The sequence below is a fragment of the Pyxicephalus adspersus genome, chromosome 2, assembly GCF_032062135.1.
Source record: "Pyxicephalus adspersus chromosome 2, UCB_Pads_2.0, whole genome shotgun sequence".
Classification (NCBI taxonomy): domain Eukaryota; kingdom Metazoa; phylum Chordata; class Amphibia; order Anura; family Pyxicephalidae; genus Pyxicephalus; species Pyxicephalus adspersus.
This window is the reverse complement of record NC_092859.1, coordinates 139,987,296-140,014,825: the sequence shown is the minus strand read 5'-3', so window position 1 is coordinate 140,014,825 and position 27,530 is coordinate 139,987,296. Positions and strand designations below refer to the sequence as shown.

General features: G+C 38.4%; 1 protein-coding gene and 1 long non-coding RNA gene across 3 annotated transcripts in view; one reads left to right on the top strand and one right to left on the bottom strand.

Annotated features, from left to right (window-relative positions):
- The first annotated feature begins 793 nt into the window (after positions 1-793).
- Positions 794-18,274, top strand: LOC140324617 (uncharacterized). The gene is made up of 4 exons (XR_011919555.1): positions 794-932; positions 1,766-1,921; positions 3,728-3,871; positions 18,036-18,274. It is a non-coding gene; the product is annotated as an uncharacterized lncRNA (long non-coding RNA).
- Positions 3,866-27,530, bottom strand: part of ADAMTS17 (ADAM metallopeptidase with thrombospondin type 1 motif 17) — a 156,790-nt gene continuing 133,125 nt past the window's right edge. For both annotated transcript variants that reach the window (XM_072402659.1, XM_072402660.1), the window contains 4 exons: positions 12,673-12,877; positions 11,242-11,394; positions 8,099-8,276; positions 3,866-5,858 (listed from right to left, as the gene is read on the bottom strand). In XM_072402659.1, the coding sequence (XP_072258760.1) occupies positions 5,707-5,858; positions 8,099-8,276; positions 11,242-11,394; positions 12,673-12,877 (688 nt within the window). In that variant the 3' untranslated portion in view covers positions 3,866-5,706. The remainder of the gene's footprint in view (positions 5,859-8,098; positions 8,277-11,241; positions 11,395-12,672; positions 12,878-27,530) is intronic.

The window sequence follows — 27,530 nt, the reverse complement described above, 5'->3', positions numbered from 1 at the left end:
GCTCACAAGATGTACGGCCTAGTATAGGCAGTGTCAGGACAGGGTCCTGTAGCACCCAAATGCTAAAGTGTAACACCACCTTCCCCTTTTCCTTAGGCTCTGAACTATATTAGCAACATAGGGTGCATGTTCTGCCCCTTCCTGATGAACTTACCATGGCAGCCATCCTTTTTTCCTACAGACATAAGATTATTGCTTCACCTACCCAAAAAATGATTGCCCTGGGTTTGTCATCTTACTGCTACCGGTCATTCTACAAACCCTTTGGCGTTCCTTGTGACAATGCCAACATTTTTAGCAGTAACTCAAAATCTAGTACATTTTAGCACATCTCAGGTAGTTCTGTTCTATTTGGAGAAACTCTTTTACTTGTGGACCACTGTCAGACATCCTAGAAGTTGAATAGAGAATGATGTTATTGCTCACTCAAGTGACAAAGGTGAAGTTATGTATTTCATACTTTACAATTATGGGCTTGCCAAGATCCTTTTTTGTGTGCCAATAATACGATTACCTTCATCAGACTTACTAAACTAAGTGAAAGTCACATTGCCTGGTAGAAATTCTGTACTTCTGTAATTGAGATATTTTAGTATGTCAGCCTAGTAATGTGGGGAGTACAGTACAGTATGATTTTCCATTGGTAGCTGTGTCACTAGGCCCAAGATTAGATGGGTCTTTGCCAGCCTCTCTTAGGAGTTCACTTCCAACCGCTAGGTATCTGGGAGCACTCACTAGTGGTTTTGGCAGGTGTGTGCTGTGTGTGCTTTTTCTTGTTCTTGTCTTGCACAGGTAAAAGTGCATCATGAGATATGAGCTCTTCTGCTATTGTACTCCAAACTGCTGAGAAATCTATGGAGGTGGCTTAGCAACAGACTGTCCTAAGATGCTGCATGGAACATCTGAAAAGCCACACCACAACCATACTGCAGGTAAATGAATGTAAAAATAAATGGATTTTAACCACTCCAAACTGGGGCTTTGGGTGATTTGGGATTTGGTTGACAGCAGTGAGCAGCATACATTTTGTTTTAAAAAAAACACCCATTTGAACTTTGCCTAAGTTGCAAACTGCTATGAATTGTACCTTTTGCAGTCTTTGAAAGAAGAATAAATTAACGGGTGAAAAATATGCCAGTTTACTATAAAAACTACAGCCAAAAAAACCAATGAGTTTGACTTTTGCATACACTTTCTGAGTTAGGTAAAATGCAATTTAGTGGTATCATGATAACATAATAAGTGGTTGTTTAACGTAATTGAATATTTTTTTCCAGGGTTGAATAGAGTAGAGTGATACGGAATAACTAGTGGCTCATATGTGTTATATTTAGTAGTAACCCCTACTTCTGAAATACCTCTGTCTGACCACTAGATGGCAGAAAATACCAATCTAATAAAAAATGAATTGTAGACATTCATATTTTGCATTCTTTGGATAAAAGGACAAGGTAACCTATCTGTAAAGTATGGTAAATTTGCTGCCACTTCTTCAGCAGGATCCTGCCCTATTATTATTTTTAGAAATTTGTTAAAACTTTACATTAACGTGAGATATCCTAAGGGAGTCAAAAAGCGAATAAAATGGTTGACGAAGCTATAAAAGTTCAAATTCCTTCCTATTCAAAGTAATTAATCATGCCTGATTAATGATGACACAAGTAGGAGGGTAGTGCCTAAAGCAGTTTACCCAAAAGAAAAAATGATTGTAAATTATAATTACTTTAAAGAATCCATTAAAATGTAACAATCTAACCCTTTTTAGATCCCATCGTGTGCCTTGGATCAATGAAGTGCAATGAATTCAATATGTATGCAATTTATGAATTATAGAACACAGAAGATGCTGAAAACTTCCTGACTGTTTGCTATGAGTTATAGCTTGGCATTGTTTATATCATCTTTGGACATACATGTTCATGTAAGCACTAGCTTTATTAATTATTAATTTAAGCACTACGACCTAGATAGACCTAAATCTCCTACACATGCATGATAGAGCTTCACCATCTAAGATAATCAGGGAAAGATTAGTGTTTGTCCAGCTATCTCCCGACATCATTTAGTTACCCACCATGCTGAATCGCTCGTTCTTTCTACTGTTGCTAGAAATGATCACTAATGATCATTTCCAGTGACAATTATTGAGCATCTGTACAGGGTTTTACTGTATCTATCTCAAAGTGCTTTGTACAGTATCAAGTGGATTGCAAGAACTACAGGTGATAACAATGGATTCTCATTCATAATAGCTATGCTTATAAACAAAATCTAGAAATATATAACATCTACATTGTGTGTTAGGTGTCATAGTGGTATCTATATGTATTCTTAATCTTCCTTAGATCTGATGCAAATACATTATGGTGGCATTTCCAAATATCACATAAGAAAGTTAGAAAACAAAAAAAAAATAATAGGAACAGTCCATGTGAGATAAAATCTCTATATACAGTGTGGATCCTAAAATAAAACCGAGCACCTTACACATTCTGTGCACCTATTTAATCACATATACATAGAGGGGAGCCATTTTTTACCCATTGATATTGGTAATTGGGATGTATTGGGGTAACTGTGACCACAGCAGACACTGCAAAAAATCACTGTTGGAGCAAAGTCCATATGGCTTGTTGGGATTTCATGACAGATAACTATTGAAAAGCCAGGCTACAGGGCACTATCATTAGTGCTTGTGTAAGTCAATTTGCTAATCTGTCAGGTAAATGAGCATCTAGTCCAGTGTTTCTCAACCAGGGTTCTTCAATTAGCACCTATCAGGTCAGTTTAAGTGACCCCAATGATCTTTTTGGTATCTGTAAGGGTGACATTGTTCCCAATGACCACCAATGTAAGAGGCATTCTTCACACTGACCATTATACTAATGTACTCTGAGCTGTGGATAGAGTAATTAAAGTAGGTGTTGCTTTGCCTGAGAGCTGAACTTTATTTCAAGTGTTCCCTGTATAAAAAATAGTTGAGAAAGGCTGATCTAGTAGCTATTTTCAAATCATCATATTAATTCACTAGGAACCAGTGAAAACCTCCTTAGCAATGTCAATAATCTTTTAACAATTTGCATTGGATTGGCATACAGGGGTGTCTCAATAAAATGTGGGGTCTAAGGCAAAATGAAAAAGCAGGGCCTAAATACCAAAAAACGAGGAAAGAAAAAAAAAAGTTTCATAAACAGAACCCAAGGGCAACTGCAGGCGTTCAACCATTAACCAAGCGCGGAGCATGCGTGCAAGTGTCAAAAACTCTTGGATGTTGGGATACATGCTCCACCCTTGGTTAATGTGCACAGGGTGCCATTTCGTCAGACAGACTTGGGTGCCATTTATGAAACATCCATAAATGGAGCCCAATGGCATGGGGAAAAAAGACGAGCTGGGCTGAGCTGTCACTGCTGAGAAACTGCTATATACACACAGTACAGCAGAAGGCGTTGCAAAGAAAATTAGGAGGTGTTAGAAATTAGGGGACCCAAGACAACTTAGGTTGCCTTAAGGTTGAGACACCGTTGTTGGCATACACATTACCCACCGAATTGCTTACCCTCCTGTGTATGGGATATGTGCGCACCAAAAAATGTAACTTTAACCATTTACGCCATTTTGAGCAGATTAGACCAGACCAGAAACAGCTACATGAAGAATTATTATACAAGTAAAAAAAAAACAAAACAGAGAAACTGATACTTGAAGTATCCAAAATATTTTGTAGGACCTGAAGAAATGGCTCATGGAACTACAGAAGGTTTGCATGAATGAAGCGGTGGAAGAATTTCCACTTGTCAAAAAGAAAAGGTGAAGAAGACTATTTGAGAACATCATTTACCCGTCCTGTGAAGGGTTCATTACAAACAAGGTACTTTTTTGATAAAATGCTTATTGATGTGTCTACACATAAAACTGTCACATTCTGACAATAGTTCCTGTTACAATGTATAAAATAAAAATAACCCTTGCATTCCTGCTTTACTGGGCAAATTTCGGAAAAGCTGGACAGGTCTGGTAACAATTGAGCTTGGAAAATATGTAAAAGCAAAATGAATGAAGGTCATATTTCGGGTATGTATACAGTGCATCTGGGGACATTTGTCCCTCGTGGCAGATAACCCTTCAATACCCAGCAAACACATGAACATTTTCATGTTAACTACACATATAGCTGATTATAATGCGTAAGCCACCGTTTGTGTTAAAGCTAAACTCCAAGGATACAGCTAAATTCACATTTTATTACTGTAAATCAACTTTTGGCAACATGCAGCTTGCTGATTGGATAATGAATGATTAGCAATGCACTGCTAATTCATCATTTCTCCTCCTGTGCAATGCAGCACAGCTTTATTAGCTACCAGTGCTGCCCTTACCTTGCTTTTATATCTGCTTGGAGTTCAGCTTTAAAGCAAACATTGTTACTGTGGTTTACAGCAAATGTTACAAAATAGGTTTTGAAACGATTACAATTCTTTTAGATGTGCAAAGTCTTATCTCAATATATGCACTTTAGGCATAGATCTGTTTTCATTCCATGTTCTACTGCTGTTTCATCACAGTAACAGATTAGAACCAATGCAGGGTATATCACACTTTAACCAAACATAAAAAAGGGCCTGTCAACAATGTAAAGCTGACAGCTATTATGTTGTTTGAATACGTTATTGTACAAACAATCCAGACTACCAAAATACAGCTAATACCCCATTTGTCCCTCCAATGCCTCATATGCCGCATTCTCAGTAAATTATTTAGTGTCCTAACCCTATAGGAGTTCTACAGAGGGCAGAAAAAAATGGAGACTTTGCGGAAAGCGTCACTGTTGCTAAATCCGGCACTAATGGTGATGTACCATATCAAACAAGTAAGCACATATCTTTTTCCTTCAATGGAATGAGATGCTGAGTGGTACATAAGTGATGGATTATAAAACAGACAATCCTTCCCTCTTGGTGCATTTAAAATGGCAATGAAAACATCAAGTTGGAAGACAAATGAGAATTAAGGTGGAGACTCACCATAAGCCTCACGTTCACATTGTAGCTGGAATGTTCATTTTCCAGAACAGATTGATAACAATACAATAATATATGACAGTTACAATTACGTCTTATATCTGAGATGCTGATTGTTTTAGACAGTACAAATGGTGTAAGATTTTTTTTTTGAATAGCCTATTGTGGTACAAAAGAAATATATATATAAAATAAAGTTGTTGCCTGTAAAGAAGGACAGGCCGTCGTGCACAAATGTGCAAATGTGCAACACTTACAAAGCACCTTGAATGTTGTTATTGGGCAGTTGTTCATGTCTGGCAGTACCGTACTGCGTGATGACATGGTAACTGGAAAGCACAGCAAGTGATCTCACTTTGCCAGGAGCACCCATCTGAATAAAGTCATTTTGTGCCTGTATCTCACCTTTAGCACATACTATCACAGGTTACCATTTCCTCCAGTCCCCTTGTTTTGCCTGAGAATGTATGTTTAATCCATATGAAGTCATTCCATGTGTGACAAACAGCCATAAGGAAGCAGGAGAACAAGCACAGCGTTATAGAGAATATTTAATTCTTGTTCTTTGTTTCTGGTGCAAGCCATGTTGGTTCTCCTGACATGAAGAGCACCAGTGTGTTCAAGTCTTGTGTGATGGTGGCAGCACTGCTCCTATCGCAATGCCCCAGTCAGTGCTAGGAGGCTACTAGCTCTGTGGCTGCAGCTTGCTGGCATAGAAGTCCCTGCAGGTCTGGCAGCATCGCTGGTACCACCGCATATCTTGGCAGAGGTTTTTTTCACGGATAACTCGACAGTACACCGTCCACTGGTCACCAGTACACTTGTATGTTAGTGCAGCTGTAAAAAGAAAAGCTTGGTTGAGGTTGTATATCAAAGATATCTTTTTTTCCTTTTTTTAAAACATTGCTGTTGCCTAAAAGTGTCATTCCTCCTCAAACATTTTATCAAAGAAAGACATTTGAAAATGAGAGTAAATATTTTTGCAACTAAATCAAAATGGTAGAATTTGGGTGGAGTCTTACAGAATAAATAAACCACTCCATGCATAAAAATAAAGCATACACTTATCAATATTGAATGAATGCTCCAATGTTTGCACTGTTGGTTCTAACACAGGGATGCTACAGGAATAAACTTCCAAAATGTGAGTCAGAGTTTTTTGAAGGCCAAAGCTGGCCCTCACACAAAACTTGCACAAATCTGTAACATTCCAGGTTTGTGAGCACTGCCACTGGGTAGATTTTTAATGACTGATGATAACATACTGTAGCTCAGCCAATACAGGGTCTATACTTGACATTTGCTTCTTTGCTGCTTCCCACACTACACTATCCTACATGGCCATGTGTTGTCTCACCTCCATTTCATATACAGGTAGTCCCCGGGTTACGTACAAGACATGGACTGAAGGTTTGTTCTTAAGTTGAATTTGTATGTAAATTGGAACATGTACATTATTTTAATAAATGCAATTAGGACAGATGTTTATCTCAACATATAATTAGGCAGTATGGTGTCAGTTACTGTATACAATCCTCACTGTGAGTTCACCTCAAACAAAGCAAAAAAAAAAAAGCAAAACAAAAACTAAAACTTTATGGAGCCTAGGCATTCATTAACTTCTGGAGCAAGCTGTGCTTTAATATGCAAAAAGAAACAACTGCAGGGTTTGTCTTGGTCATTAAAGAGTTAGAAGAGCTTGCAGAACAGCAAAAGACTTCTTCTGCAAGTGATGCGAACCGCCCCCTCCCCCCATCAAGCCTCTGTCCTGCACAAGAGCAAGCAGGGAAGCCCATTCGTATCTAGGAGTTGTCTGTATGTCAGACATCCTTAACTCGGGGACTACCTGTAACAGGGCTTTGAGGCACCCAGATGTGACATGAAGACACTCAATGTGTTACTGATGTCCAAACAAAAGTAAACAAAGCACAAAGCATGTGTAGTACATCAAATCCTTCAACAATACTACCGCTCTACTACTTGAATTTTGTTGGCAATATCTGGCTCCAAAAAATGAGTGCCAGAAGTTGCTGTGTATAAAAAAGTGTATCCTCTCCAGCCTTGGGGAGCTTTACTAAATCAGGCCCATTGTGTCTACATCCAACATGTGGTATGTTTGCCATTTGTGTCATTTCCATTGCTCAATGGCCATGTCATATCTGCTCTACGTTGAAGCTCTAATATTGTTTTTTCCATAAAGTGTCCTCGGATTTTGATTCCAACTTTTCTCAAATGGTACCACAGTCATCATATTCAGTAGAATGATGATGTTGATTGAATGTTCATACAGTAATCTGGAACTGTTGTTGATAAAAATGATTGCAGTTTTTGCCAACTAAACAGGCCCATAAAAGAAACGTAAAAATCAGTCAGCCTGTCCAATCAAGATGACTGAGGATCGGGATGAGGTGAGTTCCCAAAAGTTTAGTTCTGCTTTAATGTGAGTGCTCAAAAAAGTCAACCTAATATGGCAACCTGTAGAAAACGTAATTTCCTGATTGGCTCATTAAATTTTCCAGAACTTAGCATTAGGATACAAGCCAAATTTCTGGCATCACTTTCAACAGGAATTTCATCGTTGGCTAAAAACTCCATATGATTTGGTATTACTTCTAAAACAGAGGTCCCCAACCCCTGGTCCGCGACCCACTGACAGGTGGGCTTCAGCTCTGGCCGGTGCACCCACCAGCGTGCTCAGGGGACAGAGTGCACTTAGGGGGGTGCACCGGCGCTTGGGGAGCTGCGGACCACGTCTCCTGAAGACATTGCAGGCTCAGGGCAGGTTGTGTCTCTGGAGTGGGCAGGTTCTAGCATCATGACGTCACTCTGGGGGAAGTTTCTTTCCCTTTGAATGACACTTGGCTGCCCGCACATGCGCAGTCCAGATTCCATGCATTTAGTGGTCCTCGATGTGCAAAAGGTTGGGGACCACTGTTTCTAAAGAGATGCGATACTTGCAATGTACATAGAACACCCAGATGGATTTTTTTTTTGTGGAGTTACAAAGTGAAATTACACTATAATCATAAAATGCTTTGTGACATATCATGTAAAAAAAAATTTTAAAAGTTACTAACCAAGTCTCGGAGATGTGATGGTGTTGGCATTTACTTTTTCATTGCAAGGTTCTTGATGACATTGTCTGTAGGCCACTGGCTTTGTCAGAAAGGAGCATTCAATCCCATGGCGGCCAGTCACTTTATGCATACACTGTACTACACGGGATTGCAGGCCTTTACCACAAGTGGATGAACACTGTGGGCAGAAAATTAGATGAATGATAATGATATTGTCCCACTCTTGTGGGAATAATTTTAACATTTTGCTTCTGTGTTTGAAAAGTAGTGTAAACTTTATTTTAAATTCCCAAAAGCAGCACCTAGGTTTAACTACTGAAGCTGCCTACCATTGTGTCTCCTTAAGTCTTACATTAGCTAACCTGACAAGTCCCTGACCTTGCCCACAGTCTCCCATCTTTGTAATGTGCAATGTATGAGGTCAGGTAGTTGTCAGGCCATCAAGCATCCCTAAGGCTCAGATGGATGTTCTTTGTATCCCAAGGACTGTAAATATTAGGAAGTGGACTCCCTTTCATATATATACACTGGATTCCACTTCAATCTGTGTGTATATCACTATACTGGCTCTTTAAGCATCCTATCTAACGAGCACTTTCTATGAATACCAAAATATTTTTTTTTGCTAAAAAAAATTAAATAAAGAATTTACTTGTTTTTTACCCCAAAACTTTGGGCCTTGATGGATCCTGGCATTGTCATCTTGGAATATGCCTGTGCCATCAGGTAAGAAAAAATGATCGAAAACTTGGTCATTCAGGACCTGACCAACCAAAGCAACCCTAGATCATAACACTGGTCCCACAGATACCCCAGATCATAACACTTCCCCCCACAGGTACCCCAGATCATAACCCTGCCCCCACAGGCGCCACAGATCATAACACTGCCCTCACAGGTACCCCAGATCATTACACTGCCCTCACAGACACCCCAGATCATAACCCTGTCCCCCACAAGCACCCCAGATCATAACCCTGTCCCCCACAAGCACCCCAGATCATAACACTGCCCCCACAGGCATCCTAAAAGACAAAAAGCTGTCCTGTATCCAAATAAATCAATTCACATAACAAGTTGTATCTCTATTTACACACACAGATTGCATTATATAAGTGAATAGTGGAGTGTGGCTGTAAACACAGGGATGCACCATGGCACGTTAGAATGCCTTCACATTTTTCATTGTTTAAAAATTGACTTTACAGAGAAAACAAAGAACAAAACAAAGCAAAATGCTTATTACATAAAAAAATGTAATATGTAGAGATTACTTTTCAATCAATTATGTCTGGTTTTCTGTCCTCTAAATCCAGAGTTGGAAAAGTCATAACAGTAAAAATCTTCAAATAACTTTAATATGTCTTGGTTTATAACAACTCAAAAAAAATATTTTCCAAAAAAAAACTCTTTGTGAAATTTGTTTCTGAGTCATATTATGTTCGTGTTTAGTAAAGTTTCATAATGCCTGCGAAAATTGCATATTTTTTTTACATAAGAAAAAGATGTTCGTAGCTTTCATGGAAAATTTTTACTGTGATGCGGAACACCTTAGAAAGTACTGCCAATAATTCCTTCATAGGTAGATCCCTCCTGCATAGATGTTTTTACATTATTCAATGAGCCCAATAGAAAAGTGCAAAGGCAAAAAGGGAGTTTAAACAGCTGAAGGCTTTCTTTGGCATGACATTGCTGGGCCTTGGAAATTCTTTGAAAAGCAATGAAATTTTTAGGCCAGGTGGTGTTGGGCCAAAGAAAGCCTTCCTCCTCCGGTTTGTGAGATGTCATGGAATATAAGTATTTTCTTACCAGAAAGGCCTTCCTGGACCTATGCAACACATAATGCTAATTGCAGTGCAGTGCTGACTAATCTCTGTACTTTGGTAATGTGAATATTTACCCTGTTATTGAAACAGAATTGGCAGCAACATATGTTTCATTGTGTAACTATGCAAAAACACAAAGGCTGTGTTACAAATACACCTATTCATTTAAAAGTATGTTAGGAGCATTGGGCTAGTGGCACTTCAGTTATGGGTATAAGTCTTAAAGCCAATGTGTTTTTTCCCCTCTTTGGAAAATTTAGGAAATGCTCAAAACCCCTGGTTACCAATTTCAATTGGTTGCCTGTCTAATAGGCACAACAGTAATTAAGAAAATCTCTCAAGAGTAAAGTAAATTAACAAGTCTTTTGGCTGAAACACACAGATTTTTCCTTTTTCATTCTTTGGGCCTGATTTATTAAAGCTTTCCAAGGCTGGAGAGGATATACTTTCATCAGTGAAGCTGGGTGTTTCTTAAAAGTCATTTGCTATTTGTTAGCAAATGTTTTCAATCCTGGACCAGACCCATTCCAGGTTTGCTGGATCACCCAGCTTCACTGCTGTATCCTCTCTAGTCTTTAATAAAGCAGGCACTTTGTTACAATAGTCACCATGAAAAAAAGAGAAACTTTTATGGGGACACAGACAGCAATACAAACCTTGCTGTTAGATGCTAGAAGATGGACTGCACATGAATTCCAATGGTGCAACACATCTTAATGTCCATATAATTACAAAAAAGTTTGAACTAGCAAACGAAATTGAAGAGATTTTTTTTAAGATTGACAATTATTTAACAAATAAAAACAACAATTGTTTTTTATTATAAAAAAAATACTGCAATGGTATTTGTTTATATTTCACATAATTTTTCTCACTTCACAATAGGTTTTAACCAATGTCTTCCTCAGGAGAGTGGGATAATTATAAGACATCTGATGGAACAAATTTGCTAGTTCAAACTCATCTCTGATTATATGTATACATATAGGAAGTGGTACCTAATGTGGCCCTGTATCACTATTAAAGGGATGTGATGTACTGATTTTCCAGTCCATGTAAGTCCTGATGAAGGAGGACTGATGAGCTCCTGAAATGTGTTGGATGCTGCCTTTGTAACATTTTATCTGGCAAATGAAGAGAACTAGTGAACTTTCTTAAGCAAGTGATGCTCTGTCTTTCTTCAAACATTACATTTTAGATTTGAGCTGCCATCAAATGCATTTATAGCATATACCCATATGATGTCTGCCAGAGCACACCTTTTAATTCTGTTTGAGTTTTTATTTGTACAATAATTGTATTACTGCTTGTACTTACTTTAGACCAGTCCCCTGTCTTCCACTCATAGCAGCCGGTGTAATTCTCACAGTCCTCCTCTTCTCTTGGCCTGGTGGCTGGGTCACATTTGCCCCTTGTATTGGTACATGATATCCGCCTTTTCTTGGTGCCTCGCCCGCAGTCTGAAGAACACTACAAACAGAGCAGACACATTTGTACAGGTTATGTCTGCGAAACTGGTTCATGACAAGCATTGAAAAAATTAAAGGTAACACAATCAAAACTTCCAGGCTTCCCCTCGGGTTTGGGCTTTTTTAACATTCTTGTCCACAGAGATTCTAATAGTGTTAAATGTATCACTATATAGAGATACCCATATTATATTATGGCTATAATGATGGGTGTCTACTTGTATTTCATTATTTTATATCGCACATCAGGACTTTCATGCGTTACTTCTCTGATTTGCCCCCAAACTCTACAACAATTTCTTAGCTATTCAACATTATCACCAATGAACTGGTTCCTTCTGCATAACAGATTTGTGGCTACACAAAAGAAAGGAGGATTGAAAGTCTTGATAGAATAAAAGCAGAAGCAAGACCTGTACACGTGTCAGATAATAGTCCCCTGAGAAGAACGGTCGTACTCGTCATGCACAGACGAAAATGCTTTTTTTTTCCTTTCTATATATAGTGAAAGAGATATCTTTTCTAAAACACTTTTATCAAAGCTTTGATTATGCAAAAGATTGATATTACACACCAGTAAAATAAATAAAAAGCAAATCTGTATGTTGATATCCACATGCATAAAAGACTGGGGAGAGATGGGCAGGTTTGGGGCTCCCTTAAGCAGATTGAGCAAAGGATCAGCTCCTGCTGTTCTATTTGGGGAAAGCTTGGTGTTTCCCATGAGACTCTTTTTTGTGATATTCAATATTATTACACAGTATTAAAAGTTATATTTGTAAAATAACACATACTATGTATTTAGCTTATTGAATATGGCAATGGTTCACTTTGAAAAGGGCACCAAATCACATGCAAGGAAATAAAAAATATAAATATTTTTTCTTGTACATAATTGGATTGTTAAAGTCATCAGAGCATCATCTCATTTATTAGGCTAAGTGAATTATTCTTGCAAGCCTTACGGCCTATATAATATATATTATAATTATTTTATTGCTTTGATTTTTGAATATGTATGTATAGAAAAGAAGCAACATATAGCCAATGCAAAAATGACTTACAATTAATTCCTATGAGTCTGAAATATACAGTATGTGGGGCCTGGTATTTTGGTAAATAACCCAGTCCCAATATATTGCTTTCCTTTACATAAGGCAAGGGAGGAGGTAGAGGTATCTGTGCTCCCTTCTCTAAAGTATTCAACATTTACTGTACCCTAAAAAAGTGATCATCCAACTGCTATCAGATCTCCCCAGCTATTTCCATCCAAACTTACCGCTGACCATTCTGAAGCTTCCCATATAGATAAACAGTCTTGACCTTCACAGCTTTGTCTAGTTGCCGGTTTGGGACCGGTGCAATAAAAGTCCCGCGTATTGACATAAGTGCCATTTTGAAGTTGGTATACACAGGTAACTTCTCTCTGCTGGAATCCTTTTTCACAGGTGGCTGAGCAATGGCCCCACGACCCCGTCATCCATCTGTAGAACAAAGTTTTATATTAGATCAAATACATTGGGCAGGTATAATAATTATAAGGGTCTGAATAAATATTATTAAATTTGTAATAATGAAGTATTAAAACCTGGAACAATAGGATAACAGAGACACATTGGTAAAGTACACATATGTCATTTATCTTATACCTTCCAAAAAACTTTTGTTCAGCCAGTTACATAGCAGCATTGCCACATTACCCTACCAAGAAGATCTTTCTGCTACTTTCAAATCTACAACTCATTAGATCCCCCATAATGCCTATAAGATAGATCTCTACCAACCTCTGGATTCCAGGGAATCATGGTGGTGAAACACTGGGAAAGATGGTCATGTATATAAAACACGTTACATTCACATACACAAACATCTGACAAACACTGACAAACGCCACAATACATAATGCACTGAATACAGTAAATCTCTGGAGATGTAATCACATCCAGATTTATTTCTCTGGAAGGTCATTACCACCTTAAAAAAATTTCCATCAGGTATTTAGGTAGGGACACACCACATCTGTAATATTGTAATGCTCTCCACCCCACTGTCCAAAAGTCAATGGCATAATTGAAAAATATTATGTTTTTGCTTGTGCAGCACCTCTGCAATATTAGTTTACTGGGTTTGCATGCGTTGCCAATACATGCAAACCAGACAGTTTGCAACGTGTATGACTCCAACACAAGTCTAAGTGAAAAGACCCCACTGTGCACACAACAGCTCTGGCAGAACTTTGTTTCAAACCCTTCTTTCCATAACGTGTCGCTGGATCTCTATGCAGTGAGTCATTCCAGATGTCACAAACTGACTGCAGTGTCAGATACAAAACATTGCTGTCATTTGAAGATCTGGAAGACAAGCACAGAGCCTGGCACAGAACAGTTGAAAGGCTGGCATGACTTTACAGATTACCTTTTACCAGAAACCAGGTTGTATTTAGTAGGTTCACCAGTGTTTGTTATTGCATTGAAGACCTGGGCCACTCCTGAGCTTTGTTCTGCCATATAAAGTTTTATGGAGTGAACAGCTTACAACAAAACATTTTACAAGTTTAGCATGTCCTTGATGAAATTCCAAATAAAGAATGTGCATGTGAATGCTTAAAGTGGACCTATCACCACGTTTTTACCATTATAGAAAAGGTGGCTGTCATATTTTTTAAATAATGTTTGGGGGAGGTCTCTTCTCCGTCTACTGCCGCAGCTGCAACTTCCTGGGACACTTACATCATATATCCCAGGAGACTGTGGGCTGCTTCTTTCTGCACATGCCAGGGTCGAAACTGGAATTGCTGGATATCCCTGTCAACAAGATAGATGGGTGGCAATCAGGCAGGTAAAAACAGTTATTGCAGAAGGGACTTGGCCTTTCCCTTTCTGCAATAAGGACCTGCCTGGTGAGAGCTTCTTACCATTTTAGCACTCGCACCTTTATAACCACTATGCACCAGATCAGTTTTTACATTTTTTTATGGGCCTGTTTAGTTGGCAAAAACTGCAATCATTTTTTATCAACAGTTGCAGATTACTGTATGGACATTCAACCTGCATCATTGTTCTATTAGATACGATGACTGTATGAACATTTGTAAAAGGTTGGATTCTATTTTAGATGTTCTACATCTCCTTCATTAGCCAACCACAGTCTGTTGAAGAATACCTGAGGGTGTTTCATATCTGCAACAGAGAAGAATCAGTTCCTTTCCAGACAGAGCCATGCTGTGTAGCATTTTAAAGTTTAGGAACTTTTACACCTTAAGTATATCTGGATGGCAATGTTAATCTATTGTAATGCACAGCAATATATTAAAATTGTTTTAGAAAGTTTTTTCTGTAAAAATATAAGAAAAATGATGGTTTTAGAAATTGTGAGCAAGAAACACAACTTATTTTCATGTAATATTACCCATACAATTAATGTGAGCTTTGCATTTAATGTGTAAATGTCCCTGGCAAAGGGAAGGATTCAATAAAAGAGTGGATATAATATTTCTGCAGATGCCAAGCAGATGTTCTGCAGTCTGTGCAGGAATTTTACAGGATTAACCTTGTACCACAGTGACAACTTTACATCCTATCAGGTTTCACACACGCTAAATCTCTCAGGAAGAAAATCTTCTTGCTCAACATTAAATGGGCTACTTGGGCTGACCACAGTCTTCTGCAGAAGGATTGCATGAACGAGTACAAGCTGAACGTTTTTTTAGTGAGGAGACAACTTGCCCAAATCTTGCCAAGACAGAGGCCAACCATTACACCACATAATGGAGCCTGGACAGCAGATGTCCTGAAAATGTTTAAATCTATTCCTCATGGGTTCCCAAATAAGCACATGAGCTCCTTTCTGGAGAAGAAAGTAAATTAAGTGCATGGCCATGGCATAGAAATTTACAAATAAAATACCCTTTTCTAGGGCATATACATTGGCTGATAATCAGGGCATAGAGCTATGCTGTAAATATTCCATATGGGCCTGCTACCAGGGATTTTCAATGAATAAATGTATTCAATTATCTATAAAAAGAACAAAGGGTTCAAAAATGAAACTTTACTACCTCAAGTAAAAAAAATTCCAATTTTAAGTTTAATTCTTAATTTTTATTTTCCTAAGAAGAACCACATTTTTTTACATTCCCATTCAAATTGGCAGAGTTCAAAAACCAGTGCTTCTCACAACCAGGGTTCCTCCAGTTCCTCGGGGTTCAGGTCAGTTTAGGTGACACCAATGATCTTTTTGGCTATCTATGAAAGGTGAGATTCTTCTCAATGGCCAGAAATTTAAGTCACTTTTCACTGACCACCACACTAATATACTGTGGGTTGTGGATATAATAACTATAGCAGGTGTTCCCTGAAGTCCTGAAAAGTATTTCAAGGGTTCCCCCATGTTTAAAAGGTAGAAAAAAGGCTGATTAGAACTAAGACAAAATAAATGGCTAGTATAATGGATTTGGAGTCCTGATTTGCTGCAAGCTGTGCTGTCAGCAAGGATCAGTTCTGGAAGAAATGTTACCTGTTTCCCATTACAATAACTTTATTGTACAGTACAGAAAAACTGTTATGAGAACATTACATATAAGTAAAGCATCTATTTTATGGAATATAATGATAATTATACCAGAAGTAATTATAGCTTTCTTTCAAAATGTGCTGCAATTTGTGAGTTATCTAGATTATATTTGCAGTGGTGTAGGAACAGGTGGTTGTAGAGGTCTCAATCAAGACTCCTTACTGCAGAGGGCTTATAGAGACCCTTCTCACGACCACTGTCTGGGCACTTACTTTTCTACACAGAGCCAGCAGAGGAGATCTTCAACCTCTTCTTGGCTCCCCATTAGGTAATATCCTCTGCTAGAGCCATGCAATGGAAGAAAATGGGAGAGGAAGACCTCCACTGTTGGCTTTGTTTGCATCAGGAAGTGGTCGGTGAAGCTACACTCACTGATGATCTGCTAAGGGTCTACACAGACTGGGGTCTGAGTATTGATAATAAAGTAGGATTATGATGTAAAGGGGGACATTGATTTATTTGAATGTTCTGCCTACTGCATGGTAGTGCACAGAAAATTATAGAGGAAGAATTTGTTCTTTACATTTGCACCTGCACTGCAAGCCTGTTGGCAAGGTGCATTGGGGAACTATTTAGAATTAGAACTTCAGTTCACCAGTGTGTTATTATTATCTAGTATTTATATAGCGCCAACATATTACGCAGCACTTTACAAAGTCCATAGTCATGTCACTAGCTGCCCCTTAAAGGGGCTCACAATCTAATATCTGTACTATATTATGTCTTTAACACTGTCTAAGGTCAATAGCGCTGCAAAGGCCAGAGTGCTTATCTCTGAGCCACCGTGCTGCCCATACATGATACTTGCATTACCCTGTGGTAATGTGCAAAAGGCAGTGCCGCACCACACGAATGTACACCAAGCTTAAAAAAAAGGATCTCTATAAAAAATATTATTATGAACTATTTTATATTTACCTTAAAAGATAAAACGCTTTTTGTATTTCCTGACCGCGATTTGTAATAAAATATAGCAAGGTATCATGTTGTTTGAATTTCATAAATTATATCTGCACCTCTTACCATGCTCTTGAATAATCAACACATTGAATCATTTTTTATGACACCATGATGATGGGTGGGTTGCCCATGTTACTATAAATACGAGGACATATTCCTTACACTCACTTGAGCTGAAGGATCCACTTAGTAAAATGCTAAGATATCTTCAACATTACAAAACAAAATAGGGTAAATGCGACTAACTACTAATAGGTATATAAATAAAAACCATCACACACAAGGCTGCTACACCATCTCTTTATTCTTGGACTCAATGGGGTCTATTGATAAGGTAAGGTGAATCTGACATTCAGCAAACATTCTCTGTTAGAATCAGCTTGCACTGAAAACACATGAACCTGAAAGATTCCTGGAAGAATGTTTGGTGAATATCTAATTCACTACTTTATAAACAGACCCCAGTGATTAACATTGCATTGTGCCAATGTTGCAATTCTGATGTTCTTTGTTACAAATTATGTATTAGGCCCGATTTATGAAATGTCTCCAAAGCTGGAGAGGATACACTTGGGGAACCTCAGCTATAGGCAATTTATTGGAGATCAGTGGTGAAAAAACAAGTGCAAAGAATGCCCCCTTATAGTGCTGACTACATTACCGCCTTTATAGACCCCTAAAACCATTGCCTGAAGCTGGCTCTATCAAGTGGTGTTGGCCCCAGAACTATGGTCATTAAATAGGAGGTCAATCAGCCATAATTCAAGGAACCTCTAACAACCTCTAGAGGAACCCTGAGGTTCACTGGAACACTAGTGGAGAATGGCAGCTCCAGGCCTTTTAACATTTACCATATTTATACAACTACTGGGTGACATACAGAATGTTGGCAGATAAGGCATAAAGAAAGCTTTTTTTCTGCCAGTCATTTGCATGAAAGCAGAATTGAAGCTTAAAAATAAAAAAATGTGACCAGGCAGTTCTTTATTGCAGAAGGGATAGGCAATGTACCTTATGCAATAAAATAAACTTGCACGATTACAATTTTGTTATTACACTCACCTGTTCTTGTTTGGTCATGGATGCTCCCATTCTCAACTCTTCTTTCAGGTTCTAGATCTTTGGTTATCCTGATTGAACAGGTTGGAACAACATAACACCTGCATATGTGCACAGACGTTTATTGGCAGCACTGGGGGATGCCAGGATACCCGGCATATTCTGGCAACCTACACTGAGCTGAGTATGCACTGCTCAGTGTACTTTCAAAAAGATTGCAGTCATGCAGGTAAGTTTACATACAGATATCACTTGTCCATTCTGCAATAAAATCAAACCTGTATATTGTCCCTGAATTATCAAAAGGGGCAGATATGCACTGCATAGGACATGGCTTGGACATAGGACAATGGTGCTGCAGGAGTAAAATAATTTTATTTAGAATAAAAAAGACAATTTCTTACCCTTACACAGCTAACACACCAGAATATTTTGTGATGGTATTTTTGAATATTACAGTCACATGGCTTATAATAAAGATCTATAGCCTTGTGTTAAAGGTTTGCTTATTAAGCAAAACATATACATACATGAGGTTATCTGCCTGACCAGTAGAGGGGGCATCCTAATAGCACATAGCAACTTTTTATGAGTCTAAGGGGTTAAATACATGCATCCACCCAGACAGAAAATAATCAGGTGAATGTGGGTTTGGGTAGCAGGTCCCACCACACCCAGTCCCTCCAGAATAGAAGGGAACGGTTTAGGATAATACAGCTGCACCAGTCCAACCCTGCAGTCCAACACTAACATTCCAGTGTGATTGCCGAGAGAGGCTCCCTGCACATTTTCCAGCCCGGTAGTCTTACTGTCTGGACTGCCAGCACTAACATGGAGAATTCCCTCCTCTGCAGATTAACACAGATCAGACGCAAGTTTTAATGTTCTTAGCTAGGATTGCCAGTACCCTACAAAAAATTTGCATTCATTAAATAAGCATGTCATATAGTTGTAGTACTAATTAGTTGGGATGCATTTTGTATGGCAGGAACACAATGACATCACTGTATATTTTTGGGTAAAATTCCACAATTTGAAAGAATCATTTCCAGTCTGGGGGTTGGCATTGAGTATCATTCTAGAAAACAGAAACCTTTGTGTACTGTACAACCTGTTTGTATTAGGTTACAAATGTCTGATGTGTTTTCCCTCTGCAATACTACTACTACCCAATTCTTCATCATGATTATGAAGCAAGGAATGCAAGACAAGCTACAGAAGGTCACATTATTACTGCTTTCCCCTGCATTCATTACATCAGAAGCTCACACTAGGCCAATGGTATATGGGTATTAAAGGAAGACAACACTGGTCACAAAAAACTGCCCGTATGTTGGCAAGCATGGCACAAGAAAAGATAAAGAAATCCTCTTCAATCACATCCCCTTTATACATAGTAAAACTCCAAGTTTGTAGTTAATAAAGATTATTCTTTAATCCAATCTCTGGTTGCTGTCATTCTCTAAAACCACCCAAAAATTCAAACAAAACTTCCTTTTAATATGGTAAGCTGGAGGCATTTCATATATCATTAGTATACATATTGCCCCTTGAAATGTCCTGTCCTGCTTGTGTGATTGGCTCATTGCTTTCTCCATAAAGTATACATTGATATTCAATTAATATTTTAGGCATCCCTTGCAATAGGATTTTGTTTTGGCTGCCTATGCCCCAAGGCTGGTTTAATAAAGGGATGCAGACACTGCAGATTTCCTTCCTAGAACACACCAAGGGGTTTATTTATAAAACAATACCGGTGCTTAAAAAAAACTGAAAAATTACTAGTTAAAAAGGTTATGGTTGCTCTTTTGTGCTATTGACCAACTGCTGCCAAAAAAAGAATTGCCAAACTATTTTAAAGCTTAATTGCACTTTGGTGAATTACATGTTTTCATGTGTTCTACCTATGCAAATATATGCAGCCTGCTTTTGATATCTTTTAGGAAACTGCATTCATTCATTCATTTTAGGTGAATTAGACATGCAGCTTACATGCATGTTTTGTGCTTAAGCTGCATTCACATAGACTTGTATATGGAGAGTTGGAAAGTAGTTCTTGGCAAGCATAAGCTCCTTGATACTAACCATTACAGAACTAAACCTAAAAATCAAACAATTATGAGCACATAGGCTCTGTATTGCAGAAGGCATGTCTCTTCCTAAACTCACATGCCTGCTTGAAATCTTCTATGGAATGTACACGTGTGAAGCTCAGTGTACAATCTTGGACAACCTGTTTGCTGGGAGTAAATAAACACTAGTGTACATGTGTGGAAGTTATGTCATTCTAGCCCGGCCAATGATCCCAAAACCCGGAAAAGGACTGGGTATAGGTGTCTGTGCTGGCAAGGGAAGCGAGTGGAGGTGAGTTTTGTTCTGCTTTAAACAAACTGAGCTACTGATATTATGTCTCTGGGTTATTGAACCATCATGATCTGTCTGTGAGTAGATACGTCTATTTCATGTGCCTTGTAGTTAGGGCCTCTGTGTCTAAACCATAATATTTTAAATAAATACAAATGTTGAAAAACTATTAAGAAAAAAAAAACATTTGTTTGTTACAAGGTACAGAATTTCTTACTCATTTTATCTCTCCCTGCAAGAACTAACCATTCCATGTTTAGCTCCCAGTAAGTAGCAGCTAACCCCACCTTGTCATGGAACAACATGGATGATAGGCACACTGCCTTCTCAACACAGAATCTGATATCATCTTGATGTGAATGAAGACTTTGGGAGAATAATGCTCTAGCACAGCAGTCGCCAACCTTTCAGGCCTCACGGACCACTAAATTCAAAATTTTAAATCGTGCGGCACATTTGTAAAATAATGATCCTCCTAATGGTGCCTGACAAGGACTGTGGAGGATCTGATTCATTGATCAGCTCAGGTTAGGTGAAGTATTACTATTGTTACTATTATCATTAGTTGTATTATCTTTGGGATTACTAAAGAAATGCAAAATATTTGTTTGCTTTTTCTCACTCATTATGGATTTATTTCATCCAAATCTAAGACCAAACAAGAAATGATAGTTATCAAAGTCATACTATTTAATGCCATTAGATGTAACGGTAAATAAAATACACAGTTAAAGTCATACTTACCTAAAAGAGCATCTGAGAAATAAACAAATAAAACAATCGGATGAGAATCGGTATTGGCAGAGCGAGGTGACTGTTGTAATGGCGGAAACAATACTGAAGTGTACGGCTCAGCAACGGTTCCCTCGTACAACTTAACACTACACTGATGTCAGGCTGCGCCTTGTTTTTCCGTCTCTAGTACAGTTTGTGAGTTTAGTGAAATATAAAAACGAAAATTGTCATTTAGAATATAAGAATTAATTAAAATAATATTTTTGTTTTATTATTAATAAAACATAAAAATTGTAAATATTATCCAAATTTTTATGTGAACCACCAAAATTTTCTCATGGACCACTGGTTGGGGACCACAGCTTTAGTAAAGACGAATGGTCATGTTTCATCTTTGAGGAGAACCTGACATATGTACAGAGGTCCCCTGAGATATCATATATATGTTCATATATCCGACATGGTGGATTGATTCGAAACAACTGCTGTGCACTCCAATGGAGGAGAGCAAGGCAGGGTTTCACTCGCTCATCTTCCCCTCTCTATTCAACAGGAATGCTCAGTGTGTTTAGAACTCACTCATTCATCTCTCCATGGAAACAATCACAAAAGATTCTTTCCAGTAATATTCATTTGACTTCTGTACGGGGCTTTAGTCACCATCAATAAAAAACCCCAACAGTCACAGCTGTGCCTGTAATATAGTCCCTGATCACTGTGGATGGAACTGGTAAAGTGTAGCTCTAATACCAAAACTTGTATTTTAGTTTTGAAAACAACAAGGAAGTTTTAGGATCCCTGCCATATTTTACTGCTATTCAGGAATTGGAGAGATTTCCCTAACATCACATGTAACAATGGTTATATACTGTAAGTGGGGTAAGACAACACTGTTAAAAATAACATTTTTTTTGTTATAGTAAAATATTGGAAGGCCAGAACAGAACTCTTGTGGGATTTATTATTATTATTATTATTATTATTAATAATATTATTAATGTCAGTTTGTGTAACTTCTCTTACTTCCTATCTGGAAAGTTGCTGGTAATGAAACAGGAAGTGAGGGGAATTCTCTTCAGTAAAGATAGCTGTAAACTTGATGGGGTTCTAACGTATTCTTCCTAAAACTAAAAAAAACAGTTTTGTCTGGACTTTTGTCTAATTATCATAAACAGTTGTTTATTGAAACCAAATGTAATTGTTCATTTTTGTTCAGACAAGAGGGTGCTGTACTGGTACTGAGCCCATTTTTGTAGAACTCCAGACTGACTTGCATATTAGTACACATGTTCCCGATAACAATGGGACTTTATATAACTAGTGGAACAAACACTGTAAAAGAAGCAGTAAGACTTGCCAACTGCTAAAATTTTTTAAAGGTACTTAAGAACTTGAAGAATCTTGAAGAGCTTTTACCCAGCAACAGCTTCAAGTGTTTGCCAGGACTTGGTCTCCGTTATCCGGCCTATTGCTTGCAGATAGCAGGAGATGGCGGTATTTCACCATTGCAAGCAACTCTCATCTAAACGGGGAAGATCCCAAAAATGGCAGAAGATGACTATTCTACAAAATCTTATATAGGTGAATTCTGGGACTAGTACTAGTTGTTAAATTGTTTTGCTGTTCTGCTTTCATTTTTAAAAAAACAAAAAACAAAAAAAAATGTAATTTTTAACAATATTTTCTAGGATTCACTTTGCTACTTTGCAAATGCTTTCTTAAAGCAGGAAAGGATAAATTACACTAATGGGCAGAGTTATTCACATTGAATTTTACTCGGTATGTTTAATTTCAAATTTCAGCCATATACTTATACAGATTAATTCATATATTGAAATTGCTTACACTGATTTCATGGAACACTGTAAGCTTCTCAAAATGTGCATTAGAAGCTGCAGAAAGTCAAAAACTGACCACATTATTTCATGGATGGAGGACACACAGCAACAATTTGCTAATATCTTTTTTAAGGTGTTCTGTCCTTAGCCCACCCCCCATCCCCTCTATTTGGATTTCAGTTCTTTCAATAATAGAAAGTTGTGTGTTTTCAGGAAATTATGTACTGGCACCTTCTGCAGGAAACATAGAGACCTAATAATATCATCACATTCTATATTCCTTTTTTCTGCATTGATTGGAGCTCCACCATGGACATATTGGGTTTATTGGCACATGCCAAAGTGGGACACTGGGTACAATTATATTAAAAGAATACCCAGGAAATGTCCTTGTTGGTGTTCCACCCCTCCCCCCGACACACCCAATACTTGTTAAATACATACAAATGCAAAAAAGATATTTAACCACATAGGCAACAAAAAAGCAAGAGTAGGTGCTTCAAGGTGCCCTCCAATTATTGCATAAAGCCGGATTGAACAGTGTACAAGAAAAAGGAATCTATATTATCTGATGTTTGTTGGGGGACACAGCTCTGCTTTAGATCATTTAGACATACTACATGTGATGTAATGCTCTGTAACCAGACACTGTTGTTTTTGGTCCTTAATAGCATACATTTGGACAATAGTTTGCCAGATCCAGCTTAAAATGATAGCAGTTGGCATTGCAAGACCCTGAAATGGGCCCACTACAACCATGAACAAGGTCTCTAACACATGAAAGCTAAACATGGCATTTAAATTCACTCTTACCACAATCATACAAAAAATCTAAAGTTTCTTAGGCAGGCTGAACACAAAGCGATGAAAGCACAATATCATCAAATGGAAAAGCTGATAACAGCATTAAAGAATCTTGGGTACAGGAGAACCTGATCCCTATAAAGGGTCAAAAATAAAGGTTTACAAGACAACCACCCTCCAGTTTGGTGCTCTGATTAGGAGTGTGATGGGCTGTGAATAAAGGTGGTGACAAGTGGAAGTCATGCAAGAGGAACTTGAGCCAAAACCACCAATGGTAAAACGATGCAAAATAAAACCACCAATACTGTCATCTAACCCTTATGTGTGCTTTAGGCCAAATGCTGCTCCATTGCACACATCACATTTGGCAAACTGCTGTTCCACCCCACACAAGCCAGGAGAAATGCAATAGAGAAGGACAGAGGTTCCCCAAAGTATTTACACCATGCAAATTATGTCCTCCAAGTATGATAAAAAAAACTTTTCAATATGTCGTCTTGTGAATGTTATGCATGGTGTGAAAAACCACATCTGATAACCCTATGTCTTGCAGCACTTAGGTTTTACTTTCAGTTAATCAAGCTTGTGGTTATAAATAAGGTGGTAGATGGATTTTCAAGTTAACAGGTTTTCTAGTAGTAGCCGACACGGAGGAGCAGATTTTACTGACATGGACATATGAACAAAATCCACGTACCATAACCTGTAGTCCGGTCGACTTCATTCTGGAGTAGTAACAGCAGCAACGTTTTACCAGATGGTAAGCATATATCAGAGTTTAGCAATCCCATTGAACTACCTATGTGTACCCATGAATGCCAGAGGGTGTTTAGCTCTTTCTACAAATCTGCCAACTTTTATTTGGGTCGAAATGACAAAAGATTATCTAAATTTGGCATTTTTCAATCACTAACAGATTTAGGTGAATGATACACCATTCCGGATTAAGACTGCTTTTTTACTCCTGGTATGTATAATGGAGACTGTGCCAGCACATGACTCTTGGATGTTGCCATGCTCTTGGTATCTCCTGATGGTTTTATATAAACTTTTGGTCCCCCAATGGTGCTGTCTGACTGCACCCATGCAGGAATGTCCTGTAAGAGGTGCATCTAGTGATGTGCAGAATACCTGATTACTCGAAATTCAAACAAGTTGATGGGATGCATTGGACCCACCACTCTTTAACAGAAGGCTGCATCCATCTTTAGTATTTTCCAGGCCTTTTTAGAACTTCCGGACTACAGCAAAGGGAGATGGACAACACCAAACTGGCTTCAAAGAATTGGCCAAGCTTGATCTCCCTCTCCAGAAACAGAGGACACTTATACCACTGAAACAAGATTTCATGCTGAAATGATCTGGTGTGTAGTGCATAGGGAATGCTATGAAGGCCATTCCCATGACATTTTTCCACAATGCATTACATGCCAGTTTTAATAATTCACTAAAGTGTTTGTGCAATGCTGGAAAAGCATTGAGATTTAAGGTATGCAAACATAAAAAATGTATTGGGGCCTTGATCGCCTCTGTTATCTTGGAGGTTCAATGAAATTTTAGGCTAAATAAGGAAATTGTTTAATATTATGGGGCTTTTGACCACCAGCAGGTGCTGCCTGTAAGTTGCCTATGCCTACAGGTCTTTAAAGGCAGATTGGGCTGGAGGGAATGTATAGGTTACCTACTACATGCAGTGATCCTGATCCAGTCCTCCTACCCTAGGGACTGCTCCTTCTCCTCCAAGCATACTATAAAGAATGTGATAGGCAAACAACTATTGATCTCTGGACAAAGGCAAACAAAAGGGAACATCCGTAAGAGGGTTGGTGCAGAATGGGCTAGATGATAATAGCCAGGAAAGCAAAAGGTAGCTTGGGTTATGCGGTAGGCCTGGCTAAAATGTCTCTGTCACTGGTTCAGAGCCAGGGGAATTCACACCTATTAATGATCACTGGTAATTATTGAAAAAAAAAAAATCAGTACAGCCACCACGTTTATGGACTGATAATCTATTCTACTGTATAATAAATTCTTGTTCCTTTGTTTAGATACACCTAAATAGAGTTAACATGTTTGCTTTGATGAAAATCTCTAAATACTATTATTATTACACAGTATTTATGTAGCGCCAGCATATTACACAGCACATAGTCGTGTCACTAGCTGTCCCTCAAAGGGGCTCACAATCTAATGTTCCTACCATGATCATATGTCATTTATACAGTCTAAGGTCAATTTTGGGGGAAAGCCAATTAACCTCAATGCATGTTTTTGGGATGTGGGAGGAAACCCGCGCAGACATGGGGAGAACCTGCAAACTCCATGCAGATAGTGTCCCGGCTGAGATTCGAACCTGGGACCTAGCACTGCAAAGGCCAGAGTGCTACCTCTGAGCCGCCATGCTGCCCACCATACTATGAATTATTCTTTCTCAAAACAGCTCAAATGCATTGTCATATCTACTCCAGAAATAGGACTTGGAAGCTCAGCCACGAAGGCCCATCGTGTGTCCGTTGTGCTCCTAAAACAGTCCCCAACAGCCGGGTTCTAAAGGGTGCATGGAGATGCAAATCTTAATACATGTTACCATTTCATGCCTCCTCCTCCCACACTCTGGAGAGTAATGGCACAGCAAATTCAAAACATATGCATCCATTACTCGTGTACCCTGCATATTATACAGTCAATAATAAAATGACATTGATAATATCTCTAAATGGTACAGCAGTTGCCTCCATAAATATATGAAAATACTTTTTATTTACAAATTAACAAATATTCTTTTGCATTATGGTCGGGGCATACTATGTTGGATGTAAAAGATGTGAGCAATAAAGCCACTTGTTCATCGTGTAATGATGGAAGAAGATCCTGCTTGGAGAATAGAAAAGCTTTTCGAATCATTGCCAATTCAATCTTCTTCTAATAATCTCTTCTGTCAGGGTAAGTGTGAGCAGTTCCATTCAGTACCCTTAGAGTGCCTGGAAGCAAAGTCTCAGGGATTTGAGGTTGTTTAACATCCCCCGGACGTATGCTTAAGGCTCTCACACAAAGCTCGGCATTCACACAACGGCCCGGCGAGGGATCTGGCATATTGGGTTTCAGTTTTTATTTCCACTGCACTAAGAAACAGAAAAAGATCCTTTCTATAGAGAGAAAGCTACAAGACTGAACTTCATGTTCCCTCTGTCTAAACAGTCAGGGCTTCCTTTAAATCAATCACTCTTTTCTACACACTAACACATGGAATGGTTTTTATTTTCTAAAAGACTGGAATGGCTCAATGCAAAAGCTCGATTCAAAAAGATTGGCATTAAAGCCACATAGGCATTATTGTATAAAAATACATTTCTGTCTAAAGTGGTGGTATTTAAAGCAAAGCAAGCTAAATACACAGGAGAAATACATCAATATGTATATGTTTTACAAGCCAAAGGTAATTCTGTACAGCTAGTATGTAATTCATACACATTTTGTACGCTGCTATGCCAGACAGGTGACACACATAGCAATTTATATTCCTAGTTCAGTAATTCATCTTCCGCCATCGTCACCTCTGTCCAATGTGTTAGGGATCTGGCTCAGGAGGATCTAAATCTGGCTCAGGAGATGGCTTGGTGACCTTACCCACTACAAGATGATGGGTGTCGGAATGACTGGCCAAACTGAAAATTCTTTTCATAGAAAAGCAAAACACATATTTTTCCACCTATTTAGCTTTTGGTTTTGAGCTCTACCTTTAATATCCAAAAGAAAATATGCAACGTATCCACTATCCTTACGGCTCAAAAAATACCGAAGTGGG